General features: G+C 54.6%; 2 protein-coding genes across 2 annotated transcripts; both read left to right on the top strand.

Annotated features, from left to right (window-relative positions):
• Nucleotides 1–6654: 6654 nt before the first annotated feature.
• MYCGRDRAFT_97619 (uncharacterized protein) lies at nt 6655–7240 on the top strand (the record flags this gene model as incomplete). The annotated part of the gene is made up of 2 exons (XM_003847342.1): nt 6655–7162; nt 7218–7240. The coding sequence occupies 2 exons, from the start codon at nt 6655–6657 to the stop codon at nt 7238–7240; spliced, it is 531 nt and encodes a 176-aa protein (XP_003847390.1).
• A 3494-nt stretch (nt 7241–10734) lies between these two features.
• Nucleotides 10735–12576, top strand: MYCGRDRAFT_97618 (uncharacterized protein; the record flags this gene model as incomplete). The annotated part of the gene is made up of 5 exons (XM_003847343.1): nt 10735–10829; nt 10890–11053; nt 11121–11541; nt 11840–11939; nt 12235–12576. 5 exons carry the CDS (start codon nt 10735–10737, stop codon nt 12574–12576), a joined length of 1122 nt encoding a protein of 373 aa, XP_003847391.1.
• Between the last annotated feature and the right edge of the window lie 894 nt (nt 12577–13470).

Here is a 13470-nt window from a genome sequence, read left to right as displayed (position 1 = left end):
CGTACAAGGCTTCCCTCTTTATCAAAACTGAGCTGCTTGAGGCTCGGTGATCTCTGGGTTGGCCAGGTATGCGCTCAGGTATCATATGCGCAAAGCAACGGATTATTGCTTGTTGTGCATTCTGATCTTTCAATCTCATAAGCCGACGCTTTACCTCAAGCATGCCAGTCAGGAGAAACATGCGGATTTGGACAAGGTGCGGCAGCAGCAGGAGGAAGAAGGAAGGGCGGAGAGAGAAGGTAATGGAAGGTCCTCTTCATCAGCAGGGCGAGCGCGAAGGAATTCCGATCGGAGTGGAAGACTCGTGTGGTTGACAAGTTGGATGGAGGTGCCGCGGTCGCTGGTCTTGGAAAGCGATCGGTCTGATAGTCGAGGTAGGAGCACCTCTCTTTCCGAGTGATGGAACTTGTCCAACGTCAGATTTTTCGAAGAGGTCGACTTCTTGAGAGATGTATCTGAGAATCAAATGTCGGGTCCTGAGAATCCCGCCACCTTCGGCCGGAAGCGGTGAGTCCGCATGCCCATTCAAATGTGGAATGCAACGAACCCTTCTCGACATTACCAGGCAGCCATCTCCAAGATCTTCCCCCCCCCCCCGAGCGCATCATCTTCTGCTCCGGAAACCGTAACTGGCTGCAGTCCAGCACACTTTCCGACTCATTGGATGATGCACGGGGAAGAGAGGACTCCGGAGAGGATGAAAGAATGACGATGAGTCCATACCGCCCCTCTGAGCTGGAAAGTCTCGGGACGCCGCGCAATTTGACCGTTCTGCGTCTGGGCCGTGTTTGTTTGAGGTGGGAATACTCTTGAGCAGAGAGGTAGGTCGGAGGCGTGGAGGAGGAGGTGGGGCACGCCGCCCGCTGGAAGTCGATGCGATTCAACGCGTGGTGTGGTATCCGGACCTCCAGCACCGGGACAGCTGTCCCCTCCCTCACGACGATGGGTAGCCGGCGGTGTGATGACGTCGAACGTGCGTGAGCTGATCCGGTGGTGTGGTGCTGTTGCAAAACTCAAGAGTCTTCGACTTGAGGAATCCGCCGAGCTGTTTTCAATGTCAGCCGAAAAGATCGATTATACGTGCATCCCGCCGACAGAATCCTCACTCACTCAAAAGACGGCAAGAATAGAGCCGGAGCAGCCGGGAGGGTCTCTCGGTGCTGGGACATCTCCCAACGTTAATGTCCTGGCTCAGGCCTGGAGGCGAATACTCCGAGAAGTCCCGATCGGCACGCCGCGGCGAGGTACTTGACCTGCCCGGTCGTGCAATGAATCGGACGGGCCAACGGAAGTAGACGAGAGGGACCCCAAGCGATCTGACAAGACGGACGGCGCCGTGGTGCAAGCAAGTCTCTCTGCGAATACAATCAGTCCGATGGTCGTAGACAAGGATGGGGAGGAGGAGGAGGAAGAGGCAGGCACCTACCTACAGAACTAGTCTTCCAGCGCGCAACACCTGTAAGAGAGGTACAGGAAAGAAAGCAGACACGGCGCAAAGGAATCCAGTAAATAACACAGTACCCAACCGACGGAGCTCGACGACCATCAGCAACACCCGCGTCCGGGCGTTCCAGAAGGTCGACGAAGAAAGTCCGGGGATCGTTTCGTTCGAGAGGGAAGAAGGGGAGGTATTCCTTTTGGGTTGGAGAACGTTGAGTCTTAAAGAGGGATGAAGGAGGAATGAGATAGAGTATAAGCTCTTTATTTATCGAACTTCGTTAGCAAGAGTACGTGATCAGATGCCTCGTGGTGAGGAGAAGCAGCCATATATTTCATCGGTATTGATGGGATCTGTGTACGGAGAGTCCTTGATAAAAGGTTGGGAGTATAGTAAATAGGAGGAGAAATTATGTTTAGGACGCTTCGTGGTAATAAGGAGAAGCAATAATATAGTTCTATTTCATCGGCGTCGATAGGGTCTGTCTACGGAGAGTTCTTGGGAGTGTAGTAAATGGGAGGAAAAAATCATGTTCAGGACGCTTCGTAGTAAAAAAAAAATACGGGGTTCTGACAATGTTTCGACACCTGGGATGCTTCGCTCGGGGACCGCTTCTCTAGGGGAATTTTGTTTCTTAGGAGTGCTTCTGATGTGTAGGACAGGCAGCTTCCTAGAGATGGAATTGCAATGTTGGCGTGTGTGTCCGGGATAGTTCTATGTCGTCGAGTCTTGAGAATGGAAAGTATATTGGAGTAGTTGGCATATCTACGCTCATGGAGCCATGACTAAGCATGCTCATGCCTCAGGCACCAACAAACATCAACTCACCCAAAGGTTGGTCGTGAGGCCTCAAAATAAGGTGTCAACGCATACAACCAAACATGCTCCTTTTTTCTCACTATATGAACAGTTTCCGAGTGTCTGTTTATCCGTGCGACGTGTGGTTGTGGTGGTAGAAGCCCTGAGGGTGGTGGAGTGGCTTTTCAAGTCGAAACAGCCGTGTGGTGCAGGAACGAGCACACCGCGCGCAGTTCTGAGACTTGCGGAAACGACCCGCACGAAAGCTGGAAACGCTGAATCCGGTGTCAAATCGTCGGCCAATGAGGGGCCGAGAAACTCCTTCAGTTTTCATAACTCAGCAAGATACACTGGCCGGTCGGTAAGGGCTGCTTGTGCAGCGTTTTGCGAGGCAATGGCCTGGTCGCAGTCAACGAGGCCAAGCTGACGCACGAATTTGGCTTGGTGAGTGGCGTCGAGAGCTTTGGTAAGGCCGTCGGCGGCTTGATTCTCGGTGCTGATCCATTTAATGGTGACGTTGCCGGCGGCGAGCTCCTGCTAGATGTAGCGGAAGCGCAGGTCAATGTGCTTGGTGCGTCCTTCAGATGCAGAGTCACGCGTGGTGATATCAATAGAGGGCTTGTTGTCCTCATATATAGTGACCGGCCGCACGTTGCCTTTGTATCCAAGCTCTTAAAGCAGTCTCGCGAGATAGCTAATCTCCTTTGCCACTAGCGTGAGCTGAACGTACTCTGCTTCTGTTGAGGACAGTGCCACCACGGTTTGGCGTCCGGACTTGTAGGACAGCGGTGCTCCTGCGATCTTGATGAGTGTGCCACGGGTTGAGCGGCGTGTAGCCTTGTCGTCAGCCCATGAGGCATCAGTGATTCAGTAAAAGCATGGACATTCAGTTCACCAGCTCCAGTCGTGGGGCCTTGAAACAACATGCCGAGACTCTTTGTGCCAACCAGATATCGTAACACAGTGATGATGGCATCCAAGTGAGCCGGTGTAGGGTTCTTGAGGAAGCGGCAGAGCAGTCCAACCTCATAGCAGCAGTCCGGACGGCTGATCATTACTGGCCACACGGCCGTGCCGACGAGTGTTTCATACAGCATCTTGATTGCTGTGGAAGCCTCATATTCTCCAGCAGCGATTGTGAGTGAGTCTGCAGTGGTCTTGCCGAGAGGTGTTGTTTGAGGAAGCAATGGCGCAAGCTCTTGAGCAAACTTCAGCGCGACACTGTCAAGAAAGCCATCTTGAATAATCATGATCTGGCGTTTGGAGCGGTCGCGAATGATGCGCATGCCAAGGTAGTAGTGAAGAGGGCCTAAAGAGCGCATGGCGAAGCGATCGCCGATGAGGAGTGCGGCAGCATCCACCGAGGAGATGAGGCTGGCGAAGACAAGCAGGTCGTCCACGTAGACAACCACGCGGTCAGCCATCATGGCCTGGCTAATGCCCTCATTGACCTGCGCAGTGTGCTCGTCCAAGAGGTCGGTAATGCACTGGTCAAGAGTCATCTTGCTCTTGCCGCTCACTTCGTCTTTGCGCTGCTCTTGGCGCATCGTGGCCGTGAATTAAGGGAAGTGTTCTCCGATGAGGGACAAGAAACGAAACAAACCATGCTTTGGAGACACCTTGAAGTCCTCAATCTTGTTGAGCTTGGCGAGTCTGCTGCGGTAGAGTTCGACGAAGGTCTCGAGGTCCTTACCGTTGTAATGAAGCGTGTCCCATTCAAGGTAGACAGCGTGTTCATGAGATGCGCCCTGTTTACCGTATTGCTTGAGGTGATTCCACAAGAGAGCGGCAGTGTCGTAGGCGTCAACGCACTGCTCAGCGATGGTGTCGCTACAGCAGTCGAGAATGGAAGTACGTGCGCGGTGTACGCGTGAGTCGTACTTCTCGATCCGGTCTTCAAAGGCCTCATCAGCCTCCGCAGGTGCGTCGGCAGTCTTTGGATGCCTGGTAGGACGAGGTCGGGGATCCTCAACGTAGCGCCAGAGCTGCTGGCCGATGAGGTCGGACTTCATGCGAGAGGCCCATGAGGTGTAGTTCTCCTTGCCCTTGAGCTTCTCACGAGGCGCGGAGCGCACAATTGTTGCGTAGGAGTCCATGTTAGTCGAATCGCGCGGTTGCGATAGGATGAATCGCGCGGTTGCGATAAGAGTCGAGAAAATATACTTGCTTGATGCGTGAGGTCAGTCAGGATACGACGACACGACGACGACGACGGGTATGTCTGACTTATCCTCATCATCCTCATCATCCACCTGCGAGGACATCAACCACCGCCTGGTCCACGGCGAGGACTCTCTTCACCTCCACATGCGCCATCTTTCTCCTTACCGTCCTCCTCACTATTATCTCTTTCCTCGCAACATTGCAACATTCCGACACGAACAGCCTATCCCCACTAGCCATCCTTTCCCTTCCTCCTCCTCCTCCTCCTCCTCCTCCTCCTCCGTGTCGTCTCACACCCGTGGAGACGCTTTTCGCGAACTTGAACCTCGCGCGCGTCGTGGCGGAGGAATTGCCCGAGGAGATGCAGAGGCTGAGGGATCGGGGGTCGTTGTGGAGGGCGTTGGAGAAGGTGGTCTGGCAGGCGGAGGGGTGTGTAGGAATCGAGTGGTGGTGGAGGAGGGGATGTATGGTGCTGCGGCGATAGCGGCGGATGAGGGAGTGGATGAGGTCGGTGAGACGAAGCGGATGGCGGAGCGGATAACGGAGAGGATGACGGAGAGGATGACGGATAGGATGGGCATCTCGTAGTCGTGGTCGTTGTCGTGGTCGCAGGCGCTTGCGGCAATGGTAGGTGGTGTGGGAGGGATCGCGGTCGGGAAGGTAAAGGTAGAAGAATGCTCCAACGAACTCTGGTGGTTTCAGATGCAGGAAGTGGATTTGGAGCTTGAGAGCGAAGTTGTTGAGCTTGTGCTCTGCTGCGGACGCCATGGTGTGTCAGAGGGTCTCGTGAAGACGACCTCTTCCGTAGCGATGATATCCACGTCTCCAAGCACGCCGCCGACAATGGTCTCGAATTCAGCACGAGCATCTTCGAGTGCTGACATGCAGCGGAGCAGATGCAGTACGCAGCTGAACCAGGACAGAGTCTCGGTCTTGCGGCTTGGGAGGTTTCCAATTTGACGGCCGCTTCCGGATCTCCCGTTGCGGATTTCGAAGAACCGATGCTTTCGAGATTCTTGCAGGTGTGCCGAGAGACACATGGGTATAGGCGGCCGCGACATTCGATGTAGGAGTGTCGCTGGCCATACCGCTCGACGGAGAGTATGACCAAGTCCGGCGGCACGGTGTCTCTGTGCCGCCGCGAGAATTCGTGATGCCGCTCCGGACATGGTTTCTGTATCTACGTCGCGCCAGGAGAGGAATGATTGGTCGAGTGGAGACTCGTCTGTCGATTCGTGTATGCTGCCCTGCCCGTACATGTCCATCAAAGCGTTCATTCTTCCCTGCCTGGCTGCTCGTCGGATCTCAAATGGGTGATCGGGCGGAAGAGCAAAGTTGAAAGGCCGCCGTAGATTGGGGCAGATCCGTCAAGGCAGCATCCAGGCGAACGGAGAGATCTGATGGCCTCAGCGTGGTCAGCCATACACGTTGATGTGATTGTCGCCCATTGTCAGGTCGTCAATTCCAGCTCGATGTCTGCTTCTCCTGGGTGGCCCTGCGAGCAGACATGGTCCCATCAATCGCTCTGACAGTTGCCCTTGTCTCCAATGTCACGCCGTCACGAACCATCACAATGCCCTCCTCGACTCTTCTACATTCCGAGTCTCGCCTCTTGCCCATCCATTCGTCTTCCTTGCCCCTCATAGCGTTGCAGCCACTGATCCAGCGTCTCCTGCAGTGGCCTCCCACAGCCCTGGTATATCCGCTGCTTCTCGGTTCCTGTTGCTTCAGCTTCTTGATTCGTTGCTATGCCTCGGCTTCTTCTTGCGCGAGGATGCGTAGATGCTGATGATGGTTCTCGTCCACCATGATTTCGGGGGAAGCCTCTGGGTCGGCGAGGTACTGCGTCAGGCGATGAGCGATATGAAGAAGGCTCTTGTCGAATTCTGGTGTGGTTGAAGCGAGGTCTTTCGACGTTCTCGCGGCCCGTACTTACTAAGCTGGGTGCCTCAGGTGTCACATCTGAGGATTTCCATTCTCATTCCATTCGATCGTTTCCGTTCTTACTAACTACACCAGCGACTGTGCATTTTGATGGTTCCTTTGGAGAAGTGACGATAATGCTTGCTGTCGTCGTAGGAGCACTCTACTAGCCCAAGATCGAAACGGGCAACTCGGACTGTAAGCTCACAAATCAAGTTCAGCTCCTATGAAGACTCGCTTGAGGACGATTAATAGACGGGTCCTGGCAGAACGAGGGCAATCAAAAGAAGTGACAATGGAGGCGGCACAAAGCGGCTACTGGCCACGGCGTCATGCTCAAGTGCCGGAATGCGGTCCATGCGGATACCCTACCAAGACCAAAACCTGCGCCTTTCTTGGATGGACACACCCTCGTCAGCCGAGGACGAGGTGCGCATACGACGACGTCGCAAGATGTCAGTACTGCGAGTGCGACATCTGAACGACGGGGCATACAGCACGGACCGGAGCAAGCTTTGCAGGTCCTGCGGAGACTACTCTGCATGCATACCGTGTCTGCACCGCAGACAAACTGGTATCGAAATGAGGGCAATCCGTACGGTTCGAAAATTACGAGAGAATTGCCGGATGCAGTTGCAGATGCAGATACCGGCGCAGTCGCGGAGCTCTCGAGGGCTGAGGTTTATCTGCTGAACGGGAACACATCCGCAGTTGCGAACTGCTGGGACGATGATCATATGCGACTTGAAGAGAAGCCGAAGATGGAGATACCCTTACCAGTCATCGGAGGAGAACCGCAGCTGTCATCGCAGGAGACGACTTTGTCAATGCGGATGCCGGGTCAGTCAGCTCATTTGACGAGAGCTTCCTGGCCGACTTGCTAACTGGCCTTCAGGCTTTGGCCGGCGATGCTCATGAGATGGACAGCGGTCCGAGTAAGAGAACACTACAGCAGGCGCGAAGTCTGCGATGTGTACTCAGCCATATGCCCAAGAAATCCACAGACTGGCATACGTGCGTCCGGCTACTGTTACCTGACTCCTCGGTCATTACTGACATCTTGCCGCCGAACCATCCAATCCACGCTCCACGGTCTTCTCGCCATGAGTTCTCACGGGGAACGCAATCATGCTTTCCATTTCCTCATATCAAGGCACCTTGCTTTGCAGATCCGGTGCCCATGTTAGAACGTCCGAGCCTACTCCAGACTGCGATCATAGCATTGCTAAAGCTGGTAGCAATTCCAAGGTCTTGAGCGAAGTCCCAAAGTGCAGCATTACCGCCTGGTTCCTCTGCCTGCGACTAGTGTCTTTCCGATCGTTGAGGGACATGAAGGATGCTATCCACGGATTACGAAGATTGGAAGGTTGGGTGGTGTTGGAGACCATGTATGTATGAGCTTTGCTGTCTCGTGTCTTCCGGTATAATCTCAAACTCCACCTACCGAAAGCTCTCCTCTCCACCGGCCACGTATCTATCGTCGCGCTCGCGCTCGCGCACGCATGCCCACGGCCACGAACACGGCCGCCGCCAGCGCCCGAGCAGCGTCAGGTCCCGGCTCCTCTCCATTCCCTCTCTGTTGCGGATCTGACCCGCTGCTCGTCCTCAATTTCCGCCTCCACGGTCCTACGCCTGGCCGCAACTGCAGTTAATGCTACGCCGCTGGACACGGTCATGAAATGATAGCAGAGATGCCTTGCGACTTCGCCCCCGTCAGGAGACCTACGATTGGATATCCAGTATACGCTTTGAGATCTCCCAACGTTGTGGAAGCCTTGTGCAAATTAGTCCTGATTGACGGCCATCATTCCCGGATATTGCCATGAATGGACTCCATTCCTACCCACCATCGACTCGATTGGATACCAGATCATAGCACAGACGCAACCTTGAACCGCAGCCGCGGTGTTCAAGATTTTCCCTCTTATGCTCCACTCTCCCTGCCTGGCACTCAATAACTCCGGAAGTCGGCCAGATTGCAGCTAGTTGTACGTTTGGGGTCCGCGGGTAATGAGCTAGGAAGGTCGGGACCTGGTGAGAACGTGGCGAGCTGTGTGATTGAGTGAAAATCATAGGTCGTGTTGTATCGCGGTCGACTGTGGCGTACTTGCTGCCCTAGGCAGCACCTTTTCGCCCGATACTAGTACATCTTCACAGGCTCACAGGCTCGCAGCCTTATATCCGCACGGCCTCACAGCCTCGCAACCTCACAGCCTCACAGACTCGCGGCCTCACAACTTCACAGCCTCGCAGTCTCACGGCCTCACCCCCACAACCTCATATCCTCACAGCCCCACAGCACTACACCTTCACAACCTCACATCCTCACATCCTCACGGCCTCGCGACCTCAGAGCCTTAGAGCCTCACAGCTCTACAACACCACACCTTCACGACCTCACAACCTCCACTAACCTCGACTAGCCCTCTCCTTACGTCCACTTCACCACAACTTCGTTTTCCGTGGTTAAACAAGTTCGCCGCTCAAAGGCCATCTTGTCCGTTAGCCTTCAACACATGTCATCGCGCTCACTGCAGAGATTACCAAAACTCAGCATCGCACTTCAACGGCTCTTCTTCCCAAGCTTCTACGAAGAACAGAAAAAGGGTTCCCTCCTCTTGCGACCACCTGCTCATCGAGCGGACACGATCGAAGTCCAGCCTAGCTTGGTGTGATGTGCTTGTTTTCCTCGAGTTCAAGACGTTGCGACTGGAGACATTTCCCGCGAGGTAGAGCAGCGAGCTAGACGATACGCTCAGTCCAGCATACGAGATGAAGCAGTTGGGCAGGCAGGCCTACCTATATCTACCAAGCCTCGGGTATGACGGCCGATCCGCGAACTGCCGCCCGGCCCAAGTCTATCGGCGAGGTGGCGATGAGATAAGATTTGTATGCGGCGCATCGCATCCAACGTCGTGGAACGAACGCAGCACATAGTATACTCGCTGGAAGACGTACACGTCTACAATGCCCAGCTCCCTAGCTGTACGCCCGATCGAAGAAGCAGTGACGGCTAGTTCTTCGCGATATGCCTGGCGCGCAAGTCGCTGTTTTGCTCCGAACGCTTGCCGTTGGATACGAGTAACGATGGACCTCTGCATGCGATGTAGGCCATGTGCCATTGGTAGCATCGCATCCTGGGCGATTCTGATGGCTTTGGGGAGCAAAAGCAGTCGCATGAGGATTAGTACTGATCGAGGACGGGCCGCGTCAAGAATCCGCCGCGTGCGATTGTACGACTGCTCCATCGCCTCCCCGGAGTACCTACAACCGCCTTTCGCGTATCGTCAGAGAAAGGAGCCACGATCATCACCATGCCGGTCCGAGCACGGATGATAGTACCCTTGCAAAGTGTGTGTTGGGTGTTAGCGATTGCTATATCTGCAAGCCGGGTGGAGGTGGCGAAGCGAGTCCAGATCATTGCCACACGCTCGAGGCAATGGTAAGAAGAAGGATAACCGTACAGGAAACCAGTACTGCGAGCATGTCGTTACGGTCCAGGGTCACTGCGCACGTGGGCGGCGTAGAATTTCTGCACATGACCTGAACAGATTTCAAGTATGCTTCTCTCGCTGTCTTCCTCTCTATCGTCTGTTCTCCTTTCTTCTAGAAGCCCTCTCCCTCTCCCTCTCCGTTAATCACATTCTCAAGAAAGCGCACCCTCAAACTCATCCTCCTCATCTGCGATCCCCGCTTCCACTTCTCCCTGCCTACGCCGCTCTCCCGTACCTTCGATCGTCCAACATTTCAAACAATCCTGCAGCCCGGCTTGTTGCACGATTTCGAGGGTGGTCGTGGGAAAGGAAGGGTTACTCGCTGGCTGCTGAGTTCATTGGAGGTGAAGGGACAGACAGCGAAGGAGGCGGGCTTGGATGGAGAGATCCAATCGGTGGAAGATGTAGAAGTGCGGTTTGGGAGTTTCCGTATCTTGGCCGGTCAAAGGAAGGAGGGAACTGTTCGCTGTCGTGCTGGCGGAAACCTTCCACGGCAAGCAGAGATCACGTGCCTCCTTCGTTCTTTTATCAATGTCCGACCTTTTCCTGGCTGCCCGCACTAAGTGAAGAAAGTCATGTGGGACTCCACGGATTTTTGGGCAGTCCTTAAAACGACTTTTGCTCACTTGCTGACGCAGCTCGAGTCCGACCTCTCACAATACCGAACGGGATATGACAGCAACCTTCTCTGTCTCTCGAGGTCGCCCAAGACACACGACAGAAGAGATAGGCGTCGGCAAGAGGGCAGCAGTTGGACGGGCCAGATACGTGAGGATACTTTCAACGCAAGATGAGAGGAGTTTGGCAGGATGATGCCATGTTCGCCGAGTGCTGACCTCGACAATGCTCCGCATGTCTCACAGTACGACCGACCAGCGGCTCCAGTAGCTGTCGACTCCGCCCGCATTGCAACTCACAATGCAGAAGGTGAAGAGAGCCGCACCAGAGCGGCAGACAAACCCGCGGCCAAGGTCAAGTACCATGCGGATCGTCGAGCTTTCCCTGCGTCCAGCGTCAGTCAAGATCACGGCAGGCGGTCCCATACCATCACCTCCACGATAATCACCCAGCAGGACTGCGTCGCGCAAACCGATCGACTGGCAGATTGTCGCAAGTCGGGGATGCCTTCGAGCAGCAAGCGAGAGTGGCGCGAGTGTGGAAGGTCACAGCGATCGCCGATGGAGCAAAGAAGAAGAGAGTGGATTTGCGCTCGGTGACGACGAACAGACTGGCAAAGGTCTGATGAAGAGGTAAAGAGGACGCAAAGGTTGAACGAGGCTGGCGCCCGCAACGCATTCTCACAGCTCTACCACTTTTTGGTCCACGCATCTACACACGGGCGCAGGTTCAAGACTCAGGTATCGCAGCGACGATCACAACTCCGCGGACCTCACCCGTGCAGGTCGCTCTGTCCACGGCGTCAAGCGGTCGAGATGAGGCTCGCGACGCTGGCCATACGACGTGGCAGCTCAGGTCCTCCTTGGCGACACCACAAGAGTACCCGATCGACTGCCAGCGACACCGTCTGCGTGCCACCGATCTCCTCCTCAACCTCATCCGGCACGAACTCCAGAGACAACTCAAGGCCTGCGTAGGAATCGCAACTGACCAGGTGTTTGAGCAACATCGAGACCAGGAACTAGGCGCAACAGAACGAACGACAGAAGGCGAACAAAGCTCCAAGAAGCCAAGCCGTCGCACTGTACGGATGATGGCGCAATTCTCGTGAGCCGGACCGAACGCAAAACGATGACACGAGCGAGAAGAGGCTTCAAGAACTCTTCGTCGCCGACATCCGACTCGGTTGTTGGGTGAGTATAGCAGGCATCGATGAGTTGCTGGGTCTTTTTGCACCTCCACATGTCCACGTCGTGAATCCTGGGCCACGTCGGGAGATCCTAGGAATTCTGGGCCTTGGGCGACAAGAAGTCGAATTCCACGACTCGCTCGCTCAGTTGCACTCTGGGACCTGGAGACACGAATTAAAACGAGAAGCTGCTCATGTTTTACAAAACCTTGTCAGCCTACCACAGTCGCGTCTTGCGAGTTTGGACATGCAGGACCGTCCGCCCGAGACCGACTCTGTCAACTGCGGCAGCTTTATCACTCTGCACGCATTCTTCGTATGCATCGAACCACTATACAACAGCGACCACACCTCCCTGCTGTGAGAAACGCATTGTCGCTTCGCTACATTGCGATGCATCAGGACGAACGAATTGGAGACACCAGATCGGAATCTCACAACCAGTTCCGTCAGCTCTGATGTCGGTCACATGCCGCCGCTGTCGCCATGAGAGACCATGCCGCTGAGCCAGAGACGCACTATAAAGCCCGCGTTCTCGATTCGCAAATACAACGGAAATTGGCCAAATTAGCGCCGTCAAGGAACACAGGTACGCTGCCCTTCAGCTCCAGGACGGGTATGGTTTGAGTGCGGGATCATGCAAGAGTGACGAAGGTCACGATGTCCCTACTGTCCGTAAGCTGTGTGAGAGCCTCAAAGAAGGCGATCGAGCAGGGAAAAGGCGAAAGTTCCGGAGTGCGACATCCAGTCCGGGCATGTCCGGCGAGTGGACGCGGCGATCCGTTGAAGTCGGAACGAGCCAAGTCAACGACGAATCTCTGCGTGCGAACTCCGAAAGCATCCTCAACTCGCAGTCCCTCGAACTCACAAGTCCGCCGCCAACGAAACCTCCGCCTACCTATTGTCCATTTGTCTACGATGTGCGCAACCGCGCGTCTGCGCCCGGCGAATGAGATGGTGATCGGGGAGCAGCGAACGAAGAAGAAGGAATCCGGACTACCGCTGACTGTTTTCCAGACAGCGATAAAAACCAAACCCAATACCCACCGCCATCCCGCAATATCATGCATTCTTCACCAAAGCCAGCGTCAACCGTCGAACACTCACGCAGAATGATAACATTCGCCGTTATTCGCCATGTTCCTCCTTGCAGTGCTCCATATCATTATGCAACTCCTTTATCTTCTCCGCTCGTTAATGTTCCTCCTTTGCGTTCTCCTCCCTCGCCCTCCCCTCCTTTCTCTTCCCCTCCTTTCTCTACCCCGCCTTTCCCTTCTTCCCCTTTTCCTTCTCCTCTTTTTCCTTCTTCTTCTATCTACGGGAAGCAATGAAATTTCCGCTGGGACGCCTGTCGACAATAACAAACCTTTGAGCTGCATGTCTGCTTCCGGTCCGCAGTGGCCATATGCAGGAGCTCCCGGACAAACCTCGAATGCAGGGCGGTAGTATATGTCAACTTACAGTTTCGACGACATCTGATCGCTGAGGTGGAAAAGTCCCTTAACTGGACAGAATCATCGAAACGCGGGCAACACAAGCGCTTTGATTACTAGAAGTAGCTGGTCCAGTCCGAGTCATTTTGGTAGTCGTGTTAATAGACAGGTGTTGAACAAAGCAGCAATTATTCGAGGCACAATCTACTAGTAATGTTAGCACAGTCGTAATGCGTGTGTCGGCCTTTGTCTCTTCGAGCGCGATGGCATGGTCTCTCACAAGCCCTGACACGATGCGCTTGTCTATGGTCCGCCTTGCTCTCGTACCAGATCTCTTTTAAGTTAATGTAAACAAGCTGCTCCGCTCTGTCCCTGATCCACTACGACTGCCTACTTAGGCTGGTATGTAGCGCA

Source organism: Zymoseptoria tritici, chromosome 15, assembly GCF_000219625.1.
Source record: "Zymoseptoria tritici IPO323 chromosome 15, whole genome shotgun sequence".
Taxonomy (NCBI): domain Eukaryota; kingdom Fungi; phylum Ascomycota; class Dothideomycetes; order Mycosphaerellales; family Mycosphaerellaceae; genus Zymoseptoria; species Zymoseptoria tritici.
Note: the sequence above shows the minus strand (reverse complement) of the source record. Positions and strands in the feature narration are given on the sequence as shown.